Raw genomic sequence first — 17,892 nt, 5'->3', positions numbered from 1 at the left:
TTTATATTTTTTCATTAACTTTGAGCTCTATTTTTTATACCTCCCAATATAAAAACCCTTTACCTCCTATTATATGCTCAATATATTATGTCATTTTCCCTCAATATATATCCCCCAATATGAACACACGTGGTATGGTATTTATCCCCTAGTGAAGCCCTCGTGGATGAGCCGGTACTAGTTGGATATCTGCATAAAGATTGCATCCCTCATATATATGTATGGAATTCCAAACACCACCCAACATATATCAAGGAGAAATACATCTAGTTCTACTTCATTAATAAAATCAACACTGATAACAAACCTAACCTTTCATTGTTTTGTTACCTTCAACTTAGCATCGTTATTTACCCATTCCAATGGATACAGGCTTGGATGATCACTAACTTCCAATCCCAATTTGTTGACCAACTCTGTTGCAATAAGATTTGCTTGCTATCATGAGTCAAACAGAGCATCAATATTTGTCTTCTTAACCTATATCTTTATGTGGAAGAGTTTGTTCATTTATTTCTCTTTATGTTGTTGAAGGCTACTAAGATTCACCTCCTTCCACATTGACATACATACGATCTTCTCATCCATATCCGAGCTACTTTCAACTTGGTAGCTCGAATCAGTGGTCATGAGGTTCTTCTTCATATTATCTTTCTTTTTGTTCTTCGGGTTAAGCCCTAGATGTAACTTCAAACACTTCTCCTCTATATGACCATCAATGTTGCAATGGTTGTAGTGATTGTTGCGATCTTTGCATTGGTGTGTTGTGGCTGCCATTTTGTTTATTATATTTTCCCCCTTTCCACTTCTTCTTTCACTCCTTAGAAGCGTCTTAGTGCTTCTTTTTCCGACCTACTTGATTTCCCTTTCTTCTAGCATATGTTCTCTAGGTACTGTGCCTGTACACAAGCCTCATCTACTGATTAAGGCTTAAACAACATCACTTGCTTCCATAGATGGCTACGTAGACTCCCCAAATACTGAGGGAGTACATCTAGGTTCTTTAGGGAGATACCCAACATTAGGGCCTTCTTTTTGAATTTTGTGGTGTAGTCATATACACTTTGCCTTTGCTTTTGCCTGAAGAAGTGTCATCGGATCCACTAGTCCTCTACATACCAGATAGGATAAAATTGTGACTTATGAGGGTTTTAAAGTCCTCCCACTTAGTCATTGGAGGATATCCCTCTAATCTCAAGTCTTCGTGTGGTTTTACCACAAGGTTAGGGCATGGCCCTCTAATTTAAGTCGAAAAAATGAAGTATTTTGTTCCTCCTCTATATGATGAACACTAAAATAAACTTCTAATTGCTACAACCAATAAATTAGCTTAAGAGTGACAATTTCACCTTGGTATAGCTTGATAACGACCTCCACTTCCATTTTGAATAAGTATTATGAATGGTTCACATCACTCGAATTGGGTTGATCTCTTTCGAGTCCTTTCTTTTGTTCATTCTTTGTTTCTTCCCGATCTCTTGATCTTCCCTTTGATTGGTTTTCTGTGTTAGAACCCCCATCTTCTTTGAATAACTCGAGCTTATTGCTAAGGGCTGACATGAGGAGATTCAAATTACAACTTATACCTACAACTTATGCTTCCAACCATGAATACCTCTCCCTTGCAGGAGCATGAGGTTATTCATAGATTTAAGCTATGACTAGGCTTTTCTGACTTTTGGCTTAACCGATTTAGATCCCCTATAAATCCCCACAATATGCCCAAAGATACTTGCTCTGATACCAATATGATCTACAAACTGCCATGGATATTCCACTGAACAATTCATCACAACAGATCTGATAAAATTATACTTAAAAATCCAAAATCTACACTATTAGGGTTTATTTCTCTTAAGATTTTTGGGTTTGTAGATGATTGTTTATTGCATATGCATGCAAATTAAAATTTATGCAAAAAATAGGGAACAACCAATAAAAACTCACAAACACATTCGACGCAAGATATATCATGGGAAACCTTTTCGAGAGAAAACCTAGTTGGAAGGTGAGATCGCTTTGCTCTCTTTCTCTAAATAGAAAAAGGTTGTCAGCACAAAGAAGTATGGTCTGTGGCTTGTGGGCTACTATAGTGCACAAATTCTCTCTTTATGCTCTCTCCCTATCCCTCTCGCCTACCCTACTTGTTTATGGAATATGTGCGCTAAAAAAGAATGAAACCTCTTTTCGTCCTAGTGACCCGGTTATAACACAACATGATACCCTACTAGTGGTTAGGTTTGACTCCCTCTAACTCTTACCTAGGGTCACAATATAGACTCTTCTAGAGTATTCTTCATCATAATCACGTGGATAGCCTATTTTCCATAAGTTATGGGGATGACGTGGCATCCTCAATTATGGTGGTGAAAACAAGAAGGTCAACTTCTGAGTGGCTTAAATTTTGTATACAGATTCCAACTGAGGTGATTCTCATGCCATTGGAAAGGTCTTTGTGTGTAGAATATGATAAAAAGGCGTTGCAGCAAAGCAACAAAGTTTTACCCCCAAAAAACGTCATTTGATGTCTCAAAATGCTTTCAGAAGATTTCATACCCCAATTTGCCAAACTGGGTTCCACTAGAAAAACTAATCTTGTGAGCTAAGGTCCTCTACTTTTTCCTCTCGAAAAACCTCAAGATAGATTATAAACAAATAATGATCCAATTTGGATAAATAATCAGCATATATAACCAAAAAAAAAAGTAAATATTAAAAAAAAATAACAAAAAAACCTCGTTAATAATGGACACAACTATTGATACCTTGGTTTGCGTCAAAAATCACAAAGGTAAAAGAAGTAAAGAAAATAATAATAGGTAATATCATGCTTATACACACGAAGGAATCTATTTTGTAATAAATAATGGTTTTCCGATCATAATTTGATTAAAATTTTAAACATAATTAAAGTTTTATGGCATGAATTAATAGTTCTGTGCAATTATAAAATATCAAGTGATTTTTTTTATTAAAGTTATAGATTAATTTTAATAAAGGAAAGAAACAATATTATAATATTAAATAAATATTTTTAAATAATGGAATAATTTTATTTAATCAATACAACATCATTCATTTGACCTGTAAATGTAAAAATAAATTATTATTATTATAAACAAAATTAACCATTTAAAAAAAATTAAGTTTCATAATCTCAGATTTGTAAATATTTATGGTGCGATCAACCTATTAATGAGTGGGAACGAGGCTGTATATGTTTATTTTTTAAATAATGTACTTGAATCAGACGGTGAGCATAAACAGACCGCCCATTTATAAGTCCAAAACACAGTAAATACTGTTTACTGTTTGACAATATTTGTGGCCAAATAAACAGCATGACATCTAAATTTTAAAATTTAAGTAAATTGTGCACAAACTTTTCGTTTTGGGTGTGGCTCAAACAAACTTGCACCGGTCTAGCTTAGTTCAAACCAGCAGCAACAACAAACCGATTCTTATCCAGAGTAGCATAAATGATTATGTGGTTTTTATTTGTTTTCATTTTCGTACATTCCATATAACATTTGCCAACAACTTGACTTCCATTATCCTCTCCATTGGCATTGCAATTACAGCAGCTCCTACACAAAGGTGCAATTACACAGTGCAAGAAATGGCTATGGCGATGACGATGGCGACGTGTAGAGCAATGCAGCCTCAGCCCCAGTCTCATGACCACTGTACATCCCCTCAAATGAGCCTGCGAACGTCTTCTCCTCTACTTCCCCATTCACAGCGTCCATCCCCATTCCTTAATTCATTATCATGTGCACAATCTCAGTTGTCTTCAATTCGGTCCATTGCTCACCCAATCAACTGGATGCCCGCGAGAAGACGATCGCGGTCAGTGACAGTTAAAGCCATGGCTGCAATCGGAGAGAAGGGCAAGAAGGTATTGGTCGTCAACACAAACAGTGGAGGCCACGCTATCATAGGCTTCTGGTTCGCTAAAGAATTGATTTCGGCTGGCCATCAAGTTACTGTGTTCACTGTTGGGGAAGAGACTTCTGACAAAATGACCAAACCGCCCTTCTCTCGTTTCTCGGTACGTTTATTTGCAAATACTACACAATCCTCTTTGTCAAGTGATAGACGTCTGGTTGCTATAATTCGAGATTGAACTCAGGATCACCAGTGGACGAATACGGCCCATTAGCTATGGGTTTATAGGCATTATTCGTCATGATTTTTAACATGTTTAAATTTTTGCCACATATTAACATGTTTCAGAATTAACAGGTTTCAGAATGAGTATCTCAAAAATTGATTTTTAAAATTTTTGCCACCGATTAACATGTTTCAGAATTAGTCTCCCGAAAATAAAAGTCCCGTGAAGAGGAAATTAAACTTACTACCACTCAAGCTCTTGTCTCTGACATGTTTCAAACATACAATTAATAATTATCTGACCATACATTGGCAAAGTTGGGTCTAAATATTTTCGGGTTCTCACTTTAGAGTACATGAATACAAGGAAAAATTTTTCTTATATTCGTTTGGAGGGAAAAGGGCAGAAAAACAATCTTAAACTTTTTCTGCGAATAAAATTTTAGAAGATGATAATAAGGATGGCTTTTAATTTTGCATGATGGTATATATATACTGGTAGTGGTAGATGGCAGACTCCCCAATATATCAGGTCACCACCTTTGAGGTCAATACTTTCATAATTTCATTATTCATTCACTTATTATTTCATTGTAATATGAGATGATAAATGTAGTGAACCAGGACCATGTGTGTCTTTTATCACATGAAGAATGGTGATGGATGTCAAGTACCTTGAGCGTGTACGGAGGTTCGATGATGGGTATACTCTATACCGTAAGCTGGTGGATTTGTCACCAATTACCCCTCCAGGAAGGTCTTCGTTAAGAAGTTTCGGAATTGGCTATATAAGTTTCCTTATTGACACAAAACTCTGCATTGCGCAGACAATGACTTGATAAATGCATCTTCTATAATTGATTGAATAGGAATGAATTGAATGATAATGTGACGACAATTATCCTAGAGAGTAAGGGGAATTACATGATTTTGAGTTATTTTTTCATATAATCACATTATTCAACGAAGACTCACTCACGATTACTTACAGATTCAACCAAGAATCACTCATGATTACTTGCCGATTCAAGTTGTTTCAGCCCAAGATTGCATGCATGAAATGCTCGCTTTGTCAAAACTCGGTCTGACTTGTCTAGTATTTCAAAAACTTGTGTCTTGACCAAGTCTTTGTAAAAACTTGCCATCCTACTTGTCAAGGCCACTTGCAATAGACAAAATGGATTTATAATGTGAAAATAAGGTTACCTATGAGGTGTAAACCAGTTCGTTTGTGTGGGGTTTAGTCCCCATCAGGGCACTAGTTCAAATCTTGTGAGGGGTTGAGGGTGGGAGCCACCCATGGGGATAAAAAGTTGTCTAGTGGGGCATCTAGGTTTGATTGAGCCTCGCACAATCTTGGTGACAACATACGGCATGTGGGAAGATTGTTCTTCCATCCAACATTAGGGCTTGCTATATTGTGCTTGTCTATATTGTACTTCAAAATCTACACATTTGTGGCATAATTTGTCATTTAGTGGATTGTACAATTCTCATCTACTTGTTACTTGTAACGTATAACTCTTTAGATTCCTATGTTGATTGCATAAGATCAGTGTTGCGAAAACTGCGATTTTTTTCGCTAAAATAATTAAATCGGCCGATTAAATTAGTGATTTTTTCATTTTGAAAAAATCACGCTTTTTTGGGAAAAAATCTTGATTTTTGTATTTTTGTATTTTTTTTGGCCAATTTTTACCGATTTTATCTTGATTTTTACGACTTTTTCTGATTTCAGACCCTCGCCGATTTAATCCTGATTGCAATTTTCGCAACATTGCATAAGATGCCATTTGCCTAAGGGAGGCCCTTGGCCTATAAAAGGCTCTCCATTCTTACAAGAAAGCATATATTTTCTCTTCAAGTGTATGGTGTACCGACAGAGCTAAAGATACTATGTCCTTTCATGAGCAAGTTCCATATGTCTTCTTCCTTGATGGATGAGGATCTCTCTTTAGATTTCTTTGCCTTGCTCCATCTCTAGCCCATATAGATTGGTGTGAAAGCATAGGAACCATCAGCCCTAAAACTTTGGGTGGGTGAAGAATGATGAGTGAATAGATACCGAGAATGCTTGTAGAATCACTTTAGCTATGGGACTCTTCATTGACACAATGACAATAGAATGTGATGTCACTCCCATGGATTGACTTAGCCCTCTTGTCGGTTGACCATACCAAGCTGATAAATGTGCCATTTATGATGCTTACAGCAACACCTACAAGTTACAAACCATGACAAAACTGATCATTTTTTGTCTTCATCAACAACTACCCTCATCGTAGACAATGCAACAATCAAACTAGCAAACACTACTAAGCAATTTGCTCTTTGCATTATCTGAAAAGTTGAAAATTAGGACTATAAGAGTCCTCCAGTAAAAAGGAAAGGAAGCAAGTTTATCCTTACTTTGCGTGCTTTGAGGAACGTAAAGGGCTTCCCCTCATGAAGGGTATTTGACATTCCGTTGACCTCATATAAAGGCTCACAAATGCTTAATCAAGTGGTTTATAGAACTCTATGGAGAGTGTTGAATTTACTAATCCGGTTGATTAATGAAGTTAAGATTTTTCCCCAAACATTCTCTGACGGGTTCTTTGTTCTAATAGTCACAAAGAAGGAGAATAAGTGGAAGCTATCTAGAATAAGCACTCAACAAAAGATAGAAAATAATAGATACCCTCTTCCCTAGATTGATGACCTCATTGATCAACTCCTAGGGGCTAAGTACTCCTAAAAAATTCACTTAACCTCTGGTTAAAACAGCTAGCATAGAACTCATCGATGTTTGTAATCCAACTTTTAAATATAAGGTTTGGACTTTCCAAATGGTGGGTGTTCCCTTTGGACTCACTAGTGCTCCTACCACATTTGTGTGCATTATCAACAACATATTTAGACTTCACTTTGGCAAATTGTTGCATATCTGGATGATATCTTGATTTATAGACTTGTTACCCACCGAAGTGAGTGACCTATAAGAGAAAATTTAGTCTCCCATTCTTCGCATCGAGCCAGCCAGCCATGCAACCCCTGACAGCGGCCACTAGTTGGTGACGTGCCATTTTATCTCCGCCACCTGCATCATTCATATACTTTCTCACCCATTCAGCAAGAGCACATGGACAAAGGTGGGCCTTCGATCAAAAGGTACTTTATTCATTTTGCAATCGGGTGCTTATGCTTGTTTGTATTTGGGCATTTGATATGGATTATGGGGTGTGTTAGTGTCGGTCATGATGCCCTCCATCAGTGATCAAAAAACTCTTTGCATATGCATAAGTAGGTGTCTCATCAATGTCAGTTTTGCATCCCATTAGGCATGCCATAAAACTGATGGAGGAGCTGGTCCTTGTTCCCTTCTTGGCTTTGCTGGATCAGGTCATATCAGTTAATGAACTTGTGTCACGCTTGTTTTGTTTTGTCTTGAAGTCCAAAGTCTTAGGTCTAGGGTTTAAGTCAAATGTCATTGCAAGATCATGAGTCAGAGGTCCATGGGTCCCCAGCAAGCCGGAAGGAGGTATGTAAATATGTTTCATTGATATTTTCATCAGGTACATCGCATTTATACCTTGGATTTAAAAACCATGTTTTTAAAGCCAAGGTCATGTCAATTTTGTAAAAAATAAGGAAATTTCAAAAATTCTTCACAATGCCGGCAATAACCCTGGTCTCCTCGCCAGAGTCCATCAGATGGTCTACCTGCAAAAAGAACGGAGTTAAAGCACTCAAAAAGTCAAATTCAGGACAAAAGTAAACTCAAAACAGTGTTAAAAGAAAGTGCCAAAATAAAACATTAGAAAGTGGGTTTGGTAAGTAAATTTTTTCAAATTAGGCTTATAAAGAGTCAAATTCCCTCTAAAACACCCTCATTGTGCATCTAAGAGCTTGCAAAGAAGAGTGAGAGGGCGAAGAAGGCGAAAGGAGGCAAAGGGCAGCAAATTTGAACCATTTTCAGGTGCGCGACTTGTCAGAGAGCGTGCGCGACCTGTTGGGCAGTGCGCGACCTATCAGGCGCCCCTCCGCAGTGCAAAAACTCAACGGGCGCGACCAGTCAGGCTGTGCGCGACCTGTCAAAGCCTGTGCGCGACCAGTCAGCCTGTCACTCACAGAACCACTTCAAATTTTCTCAAATCGCCCTCTTGCTTGCTAAATTGATCGAGCCCATGACAGAGGAGGAGAGAGCCGGTGACACACAGGTTGACATCATTGATCTTGATGCTCGCTCCCCCACTTCAGATTTGCATGAGATCATCTGACAGAGAGAGGCGGAAAACCGCTTGTTACAGCAGAAGCTCGACATGGCCCAATGGACAATAAACTATCTTGAGCAGCGCAACAAGCAACTTGAGGATGAGAAAGAGTTGGATGAGCTGTGGAGGATTCGAAGTGACCGAGTCATCAACTGTAGGAGGCCCGGTGACTTGCTGCCCAAGGAGAGGGAATCCATGCTTATCCGTGTGAATGCACACTTGCAGAGGCTGTTAGAGAAGGCAAACGAGGACAAGAGGTTGCTACGGAACATGAAGAATCACTATTGGGCGAGGATGCATGTTTGCAAGGCGAAAATGAAGATGTTCCAAAGGAGGTTGTCCGAGGCCCGTAAGAGGAAGAAGAAGACCAACCCGCTCCGTATCTTGGCTGAGGCCTCTCTCACTCACCATGATACTCATTAGCATCCTCCTAGCAGCAAACTCAAGAAATTTTGAGAGTTTTGAAGCATTTTTGGCATTTTTGGGAATTTTACAGGTTTTGGCCATTTGACTGGTCTCACCCCGCGCGCGACCATACATGGGGGCAACTCAGAACGGGGAAAACTTTGCATTTTTGGAATTGTCATGCAAAAATACACTTGCCTATGGATGGGTTTCAGATTTTATGGAGATTTGGGCTTCCAAAAGCTCAAAATACATGCAATTTTTGACTTTCTGCCCCTATTTTGAGTTGCAGAAAGCTGTCTTGGGAGAAATGACTTTTGAGGGGTCAAATCAACTCCAAATTCAGAAATTCCAGTGGGGTTGGAAAGTAGACTCGCAGACCTTTCCAACGAGCTATCTTGCACCTGATTTGGACACCGGGAAGGCCCTCAAACAGAGCTGTGAATGTGCACGACCAGTCAGAGTGATGTGCGCGACCTGTCAGGGAAATTTGCCTGTTTTGACCAGTTCGGCCAGCAAAACACTGTTTTCATCTTGGTTGACTTTTGAGGCATGTAAATGATGGATTTTTGTGTAATTTTCATGGCACTTAGATACTTTTACTCTCCTTCATCACTTCTAGAAGATTCTTTGATGTAAATGGTAAATATTTAATGCATGGATAGGTTTCCTAAGTTTTAGAGGCAAGTTGTTTTGACTGCCTATTATCTAGTGCTCAGTTTAGAATTAGTTGAAACAGCTCCTAGGAAGCTGAGCTCGACCCCTAGAGGTGGGGAAAGGAGTTAGATCATCTATATTATGCCTTCTCTTGCTCATTTTCATGGTTGGACTCTTGAGGGAGAAGCTCCTATTGTATATTTTACTGGTATCTCTGCAATTTGAGGAAAAGGAAGACCAGGGTTTTGCAGACATCATTGGGATTCTTGTGGACTCTTGTGTTGATGGTGTGTTCTCTTATGGTAATTGTAAGTGTGTTTATGTGTTCCATCTCTTTCTTTACTGCAGCTTATTAAACAAATGAAGTGATAAAGTTTGAATTCATGCTTGCCATGCTCAGCTTTCAAATTTGTTTAATGTTTATGTTTTCCACTGTCTAGAGAGGATTCAAAGTCATTGTTTGCCCTCTTTAGCTTCTCTTTTTTCTTCCTTGATCATCCATCTCAGCTAAAGGCATCAACACAAGCTCCTACCTTGCCCCAAAGACCCACCTGCAGAAACTGTGTCAAATCCCCGCACCCTAAAATTGCAGATCCTCAATTTGCCACCAAAAAACCCCAAAAACCCCCAAATCAACCTTTTAATCAGTTTACTAGCCTAATATCAGTGTCACTGTATTGGTCATCTCTGTCCATTGAATATTTTACTGAGATTGACCGGAGAGAGCCTTCTCATACCCCGTAGGGCTAGCTACGAGGTGAAATGGTTTGATGTTGCCTTGAAGGTTTACCTTCCTTAGCCTAGGGTGAAATCTCAAGCGCTAACAGGGTGACCTGGAAGAAAGAGGGGTTTTGACCATGATCTTGTTCCCTCACCTTAAATGGGGGGTTGATCTTTGATCCTAGTCTAGTGGGACCTCCCAATGGGTATAGGAGGGGCACTAATTAGGAATCCCTCATTGAGATAGCGTTGTTCCATTTATCCCTACTCCGTACTTATGAGTTTCCATCTTACATTACAAGCCCATATTCCACCTCCATTCCTCAGGTTCAACTAACAATTGGTTCTCTGAGATTTGACACCCATACATCCACATACCTAGGTAGGGCCTGAAACTTTTCCCTGGGAGGTTGATGTAACTAAAAGAAAAGGAAAACACATATTATGGCCACAAAATAAAATAAAAGAATATCAAAATGCAAAAGATGGCCAAAACATACACATTAGCACATGGGAAAAAGCCTAACATGAGCTCTACCTCACTCATTATGGCCATCACTTAGTTCTTGAGCACATGTTGCTCCATTACATCATAAAAAGGAACCCTTGCATGTCCCAACCCTGAAGGGAAATGAGCTGCCTCATTATTAAAGGGTAATACAACTGCTATACATCATTCAAAGCAAACTCTAACCCTTTGAGCTATGAGCAGTAATACAAAGAAAAAATCAAGCAAAAGCAAAAGGCGCACAAGAGGGGTAGAAAAACAAAGGCCGAGTTGGTAACTCATGCATCCACGATTGCTCCCTCCTCACATCTATACACTCAGGATGTGGATCCCCATCATGCTAGTCCCTTTGACCATGACACTTGGCCATGAAGTCTTCTCCCCTCCATACCATCATTATTATTCACTAACACCTATCAATTGAAGGGTGGACTGAGGAAATGTTACTTCCCCTTGGGGGCTGGAAACACCTAATAGGGTTGTCCTTTAGCCACTCCTACCTAGGGAGGAAACACCATTGCGAGTTCAAGGCCCCAATTTTGGAAGGGAATCCTCATTTGAAGTATTAAATAGCCCTTTAAATCTAAGCTTGGTTAACTTAGATGCAAAAATGATTATTGTCCTTGATGACTGGTTTCTTTCACTAGACTCTATGTTGTGGTCGTCAGTGTAATGTCCCAGATTATAATTCTTCCTAATTTTCTTTGGGAATTGCTTAAAAATTTCTCTCATAAATTTCTCCAAGCAATTGCAGAAAAAGAACCATGAAATTGCAGCAAACATAAAATAACATTTCCAAATAAACCCATAAATGCCACAATTGTAAATAACACAAGAAATGGAGAATTGAGCAACTTTATTTATTTATAGGAGCAATTACATACGAGCTCTCGATAGAAATAGCCGCAGTGATGGCCACAAAATATCTACTGCAATAATAAATCGAGCCTCCAAAATAGAACTAGAAATAAATAAGCTGCACCTATGAATTATTGCCCCAAAATTCTGCTAGTACTGCTGCTGGAGGTGAACTATGATTTATGCCATCAAATTTGTTCCAAAAATTCTGCAAAAATAATTGGAGGTTTCTCTCACCCAAATCTACCAAACCTAGAAAAATATTGGGCTAATTCCAGCTGACCTAAAAAGCCCCAAAATATGCAAATTACCCATAAAATAATATGTTGTTGCTACTGCTGCTAGAGAAGAAACTGAAATCATGACCTCAATAATGCCCGAATCGACCTGACATTGCAGCCACAAACTCCTCTCCAATAACCCAATAATATCTAGAAAAATTTTGGCCTAACTCCGAGCCAAAATCAAACCCACAATGTGATGCAAATTGTCCAGCTAACCAGCAATACGACCCACTAAAAGAATGTACGATTCTAGCCCAAATACTACCCGAAAAATTCTATAAAATTAGCTATAGGCTCCTCACACCCCAACCAACAAAACACAAAAATCATTTGGGCTAATTCTAGCTGACCCAGAATGCCCAAAATAGAGCGAATCTCCTAGCTACACAGTTTTGCGCCCAACCAAAGGGTTTATTAATGTTGTTACATATGATTTTCATGTTTCAATGTATTTTTAAATGAAAAGGGAAATAACAAAACAAGCGGGATTTCGGGCGGGCCGTGGGCGGTAAGAGGTTTTGGCCAGGCTCCGCCCGAGCCCATACATTGGCTGCCATGTGTCTAGGCCTTGGAGAGAGAAAACCACTCTTTTCGGGCGGTTAACCCCTGTACGCATGGGCCGCCCGAAATGAACCACAGCCGTTGGATCTAGATCTTCCAGATCAATGGTGGAGATGCGATAAGCGACATAAAGGCAGACCTGATAGGAGTTATAAGGGGAATTTATAGTATTTCAAATCCGATAAATGGCAGTTTGGCGAATTTCCTGTGTTTTTAGTGTATTTTCACTGTGAACATAGAGAACACTGTTTTTGGGGATTTCAGAGGCCCGATGACCCATTCCGTTACAGAACAGGTGGCTACCACCCTTGAAAGCGTTTAGCAATGATTGCTAATGCTCAAAGGGGGATCTGAGCAGACAAAGGTCGGGAAGCCAGAGAGCCCGAGAAGGAGAAACAAACAGACAACGCCGATTGGATTTAAAGCCACAGACTGCCAGAAACAGAGACAAGCAGTGTTGAGACATAGAGCAAACAGAGACAGGGAGTTAGTGAGGAGAGTATGTGTACTCAGAAAGACTTGGGGGATCCAAGTAAAGCCTTTTTGTTTTGTATCTGTTGTGTGAGACTCAAATTGAGCTCACTTCTGTAAAACTCTGTTTTCAAAGACATAATAGAGAGGTCACCACTGAAGGCTGGACCAGGAGACGTAGCCCAGGAGTGTTGGGTGAACTCCATATTAAACTTGCTGTGTTTATGTGTGTTTTCTATTATGTTTCTTTATCTACTTCATTGTCTATGTATTTCGCAATCTTATCGATCCATTGCACAAAGTAACATAGGCAAATCCATGCACGAGTCTGTAATACCTTAATAATTGTCTAAGATCTCATTTTCAAATCACCAACTGTCTCAGATGAACCTCTTGGGTCATGTTGCTCACGATGAGAGCATCAAGAGACGATAGCCAAGTCCCCCATGTTAGTGTGCAATGTCGGAGATTGATAAATGGAAGCTCATGGTCAGCCCTGTTATCATCTTGCTCTCCAAATTAGGGTGTGCCTGATGTCCCCGTCAAGAGATCTCTCTAGTGGCAACACTCCAACAACTTGTTGTGCATCATCATGCTCTATAGTACATAAATATGCACCCCTGCACTCCTTTGTGTGGAACTGAAATCCGTGGCACAACTCCGTGCACCACTAGATACCAACACTCACTGTCGTATCACCCTGTACCATATGGCATCCCATATGTTTCAATGCATACACCACGTTGCTAGTAAGCCCTCCATGATGTGAGCCATATCTCCTCATCTGCCCTGATAGACCTGAGCAGCTTAACTGCCCACAGGCTAACGAATTGACACTACTATGCCTATCCTCAATAGCTCCTGTGTCTAGTATACCAGTAAGAGAGCACCGTCTCCATGCAGTCCCCTGTCTGGTGGCCTACCGATACCGCCTCCCCCTACCAACTCCTTCCAGAGTAGGCTAATCACCCTGTGACCCTGCTCACAAACAATATGCCAAGACAACTCATGAAATCTGTTTTCTCCCCTGTCAAACCATCATGTCACTAGTGCGGATGGAGATCTGAAAGTGTGTGGGTGCTCAGTCACCAAATCCATCGCACTATTATTACCACCACTAACCAAACCCGTGCTGTGGCAGGAAATCCCACCTGGATCCCAACAATAGTTTGGCCTTCAGACTCCTCTAGTAACCCATGGCCCTTGTTGGACTATGCTCGTAGCCATGGATATATCTAGCCACATAGCTGACTCCACCGGATACCAACTCAATATCTCTCCCCATCCAACCCCAAGAGAGGGATCAAATTTTTCATAGGCCCTAAATTTGGTCTATTACAGATTACTCGGTCTGTTAGGATAGACAAAACTCGACCTACTTGTCTTCCTTCATAGACCATAACTCATCCTCCTTCTTGGTTGTGGCTCCTCTTTCTAAGAACTGCAGCTTCTCTAGGGCAAACTATCTCCTCAAGTGAAGTCCATCTCACTTGTGATGGAATGAGTCTCTCCATATGCTTTCTATTTATATTTTTCTCTTGGGTCATTTAGGAAACTTCTAGATCTTCAGGGTTTTAGCCTCTCAATCCATTAGAATAAATAATTAGTTTCTTTAGGTCCTAAACCACTCTACTTTGGGTCCAAAACCCCAATTTTGGGTAAATTGACCTACTAACTACTTTTGGTGGGTTTCTTTCTCTTGGAAATACCTTCCGAGCTACCCAATTCGAACAACACATGTGCTCAGGAGCTGGGTGATGGCCAAATGAGGAGGGTAGAGCTCATGCTAAGCTTTTGCCCATGTGCTTGTTACCACGCAATCTAGTAGGGAAATGAGCACGTGAAGGTTTGGGACCACAAGAGAGACCTAGGGGGATCCAAGCAAGGCCTATGGTTTGCGATGATCACCAACAATAAGACTAGGTCAAGAAAGGATGAGAAGAATGGTTAATGAGAGGTGAACTTCCTTTGAGTTTTAAGCATGAATGACCCTAAGAATGCTGCTAACCAAAGAAGCCTAGGAGGAGAATGTGATGTTGGAGCGAGGGCTTGAGGTTTCTCCAATTCTAGCCACAAGATTTGCTTCAAAATTGGAGGACACTTAGAGAAGACCTTAGTGTAGTAGCATGCCAAATTACACTTTGAAACGACCACCCTAATGCATTTCGCCCTAGGAGATCATCAAGGGTTAGGGAAAAAAAATGGAGAAAGGAGAAAGAAAAGGTTTAGGGTTGATCACGAAGGATTCCAAACCTAGTGTCTTACAATTGGGAAGAATGGAGTCAAGAGTTATTTTGATTTCAATATTTTGCTCTATTAAGGAGACCTAAGCAGCTTCGCTAGCCCTAATGATGCAACAACACAACACCTATAGGTATTTATACTTCATTTAATGTTTGATGGAGTTTCAAGGCAATGCAATGTGTAATTAGACCTCTAGGAACATTCATTCACTTAATATTTAACATGTAATGCATGCAATACTTCAAATCCCAGTGTTTTCAAAAATTCGCACTTCAATTAGGGAACAATAAGACTTGACAAACATTCCATACATTAATCATGTAGCATTATAAAGAAAATAGCATGAAAATAACACTTACAAGAGAAAGCGAATGTATCCATCCATCAATACATCAAAGAGAAGCTCCAAAATAAGATAACGAAGTTTCCAAACATCAAAATGCATCCAAAATATCCAATTCGTCCTTCAATTGCAGGTTCGAGTTCTTTTCACAAGATAAATCGAAATCCAAGTGATGATGATTTACAAATGAGGCCTCACTTGTATTTATATGAGCCTTTAACAATTCGAATTGGTCAAATTAGCCTTATGAACCCCCTAAAATGACTCTAATGTGCAAAATAATAATAAAATTGGTGACTTGCCCACCAAATAGCTCAAGATTATGGAACAAGCCTTCATAATGAGGCCGAAATAATAGAAAAATGTTGCAAATGGGCCATTGGAAGGCCTAGACAAGTCCTCCATGTGCCAAATTGAAGAGGAGGGCTCTCATGATGATGACCAAGGGGTTGGCCCCTTGGTTTCCAAGCAAAACATCTATGGTGCTCCCAAGTGGCTGTGGGGCATAGTAAATGGTCTCATGGGTCTCCAACTAGATCAACATGTCAATACTCCATCCATAAGGGCTAGAATGATGATACAAGCCCTCCCATGTCTCCCTAGGTGAGACAAAACCCCATTTGGGCCTTGGATCATATGCCAAGTGTCTAGTGCAAGTATGTGGCCGGCTGGGCAATGTGGTCCAAGCGCATCATCATCTCTGCATGAGTGGGGCACGAACAAGCCAAATGTGGCTGAAGGATCCCATGGTGTGGCAATCAATGCTCTGCTGTGGAGGAGGCCCATGGCTCTCAACGCTCACCCTACAAGTGCCATCATGACCCTTTGGAGGGCTTGGATCCCGTATAGGGAGGCCAAACCCTAGATGAAGATCCAGCTGCAATCCTGTATAAGATCCAATGCGTCTCCTCACCTTCCAGTACAACATTTCATTAGTACAATTGAGTAAATGAGCTTACAAATCAGGGAACAAGTGGACACTTCATAGTGGCATGCCTTTCCATAATGGGCTTTAGAATATTACAGGTATCCCCAGGTTCAAGAGAGAGGTTAATTAATTACCCTATTAGGTGGTTTCATCCGTTAAGGGAGTGTCAGGTCCATGGTACATCCGTTAAATGGTAGGTGTCATATGAAATAATGATGGGACAGAGTGGGGCAAAAGAGAAGGCTCCAAGCCACATGCCATGGTACAAGAGTAGCTATGATGAGGGAAGCCCACACATGGGTGCATAGATGTAGGAGGGAGCAATCGTGGTACATGAGTTACCTTGACCTTTGTTTTTCCACGCTTCATATGCCTTTTGCCTTTATTGATTTTTCTTTCTTTTAACTGCTCGGGGCTCTAGGGGATGAGAGCATGATGTGAATGATATAGAAGTGGATACCCCATTTAAGGTTGGGTAGTTCATTGCCCACCAGGGGTTGGGACAATCATGGGTTCCTTAATGATGTAGGGGGCTCACATAAGGGGCCCTAGGAACCAGGTTTATGGCCATGATAAGGGGTAGAGCTCATGTTAGGCTTTTGCCCACGTGCTAAATTTTTATGTCCTGCTATCTTTTGCATTTTATGATACATTTCCTGTTGTAAGTGGCCAAATTATGCCTTTAACTTTCTTTTTAGCTGCATCAACCTTTGGGGCATCGTTTCAGGCCTGACCCAAAGTGTTGACAAGGGGAGGGGAGGCTAGCTCCTTGTGGACCTAATGGACAAATGTGGACCTGGATGGAAAGTATGTGAAAAGGGGTTATAATGAGCGAAGAGGAATGATATTAGGGTTTCCCATGTAGTGCCACTCCTAAAGCTAGTAGCCAATAGAGGAGATCCCACGAGACTTGGATACAAAGTTAACCACCACGTTGGACAAGGGGACAAGAGTACAAACCAAGCCCATTCTTTTCACAGAATCCCCCCCACTAATCCATGCCCAGAAGTGCCCATGATAAGTAAACAAAAATACCCAAATACATATTGAAAGCCCATACCTTTGGGGTTGGAAGGCCCACCTTCAAACATACGATCATAACAAATGGGTGAGGGCTAATAATGGCTGGCTCAGGTGGCAGAGATGATGGCACATCGAGCTATCTGGTGGTTGCAAGGGGCTGCTAGCTGTCAATTGAAGACAATCTAGGAGAAAAATTTCTCCTATGGGTGTCACCCATAGGTGGTGGGTAACAGGAACTAGGGTGATGGCCATAATGATAAGGGTAGAGCTCATGTTTGGCTTTTGTCCACGTGCTAAATTTTTATGTCCCGACCATCTTTTGCATTTTGTGGTACATTTCCTATCGTAAGTGGCCAGATTATGCTTTTAAATTTCTTTTTAGCTGCATCAACCTCATGGGCATCGTTCCAGGCACGACCCAAGGTGTGGACAAGGGGAGGGGGAGGCTAACTCCTTGTGGACCCAGATGAGAAAAGAGTGAAAAGGGGTTATAATGAGTGGAGGGGAGTGATCTATATGGTGTC

General features: G+C 40.5%; 1 protein-coding gene across 1 annotated transcript in view; it reads left to right on the top strand.

The window, feature by feature from the left end:
• The first annotated feature begins 3,488 nt into the window (after positions 1 to 3,488).
• Positions 3,489 to 17,892, top strand: part of LOC149239512 (chloroplast stem-loop binding protein of 41 kDa a, chloroplastic-like) — a 228,274-nt gene continuing 213,870 nt past the window's right edge. The window contains exon 1 of the mRNA XM_089373443.1: positions 3,489 to 4,051. Coding sequence (XP_089229569.1) covers positions 3,620 to 4,051 — 432 coding nt within the window. The 5' untranslated portion in view covers positions 3,489 to 3,619. The remainder of the gene's footprint in view (positions 4,052 to 17,892) is intronic.

This window comes from Pinus tabuliformis, chromosome 8 (genome assembly GCF_031772625.1).
Source record: "Pinus tabuliformis cultivar Carrire ecotype Pingquan chromosome 8, CPIR1, whole genome shotgun sequence".
Classification (NCBI taxonomy): Eukaryota; Viridiplantae; Streptophyta; class Pinopsida; order Pinales; family Pinaceae; genus Pinus; species Pinus tabuliformis.
This window is presented reverse-complemented; position numbering and strand designations above follow the sequence as displayed.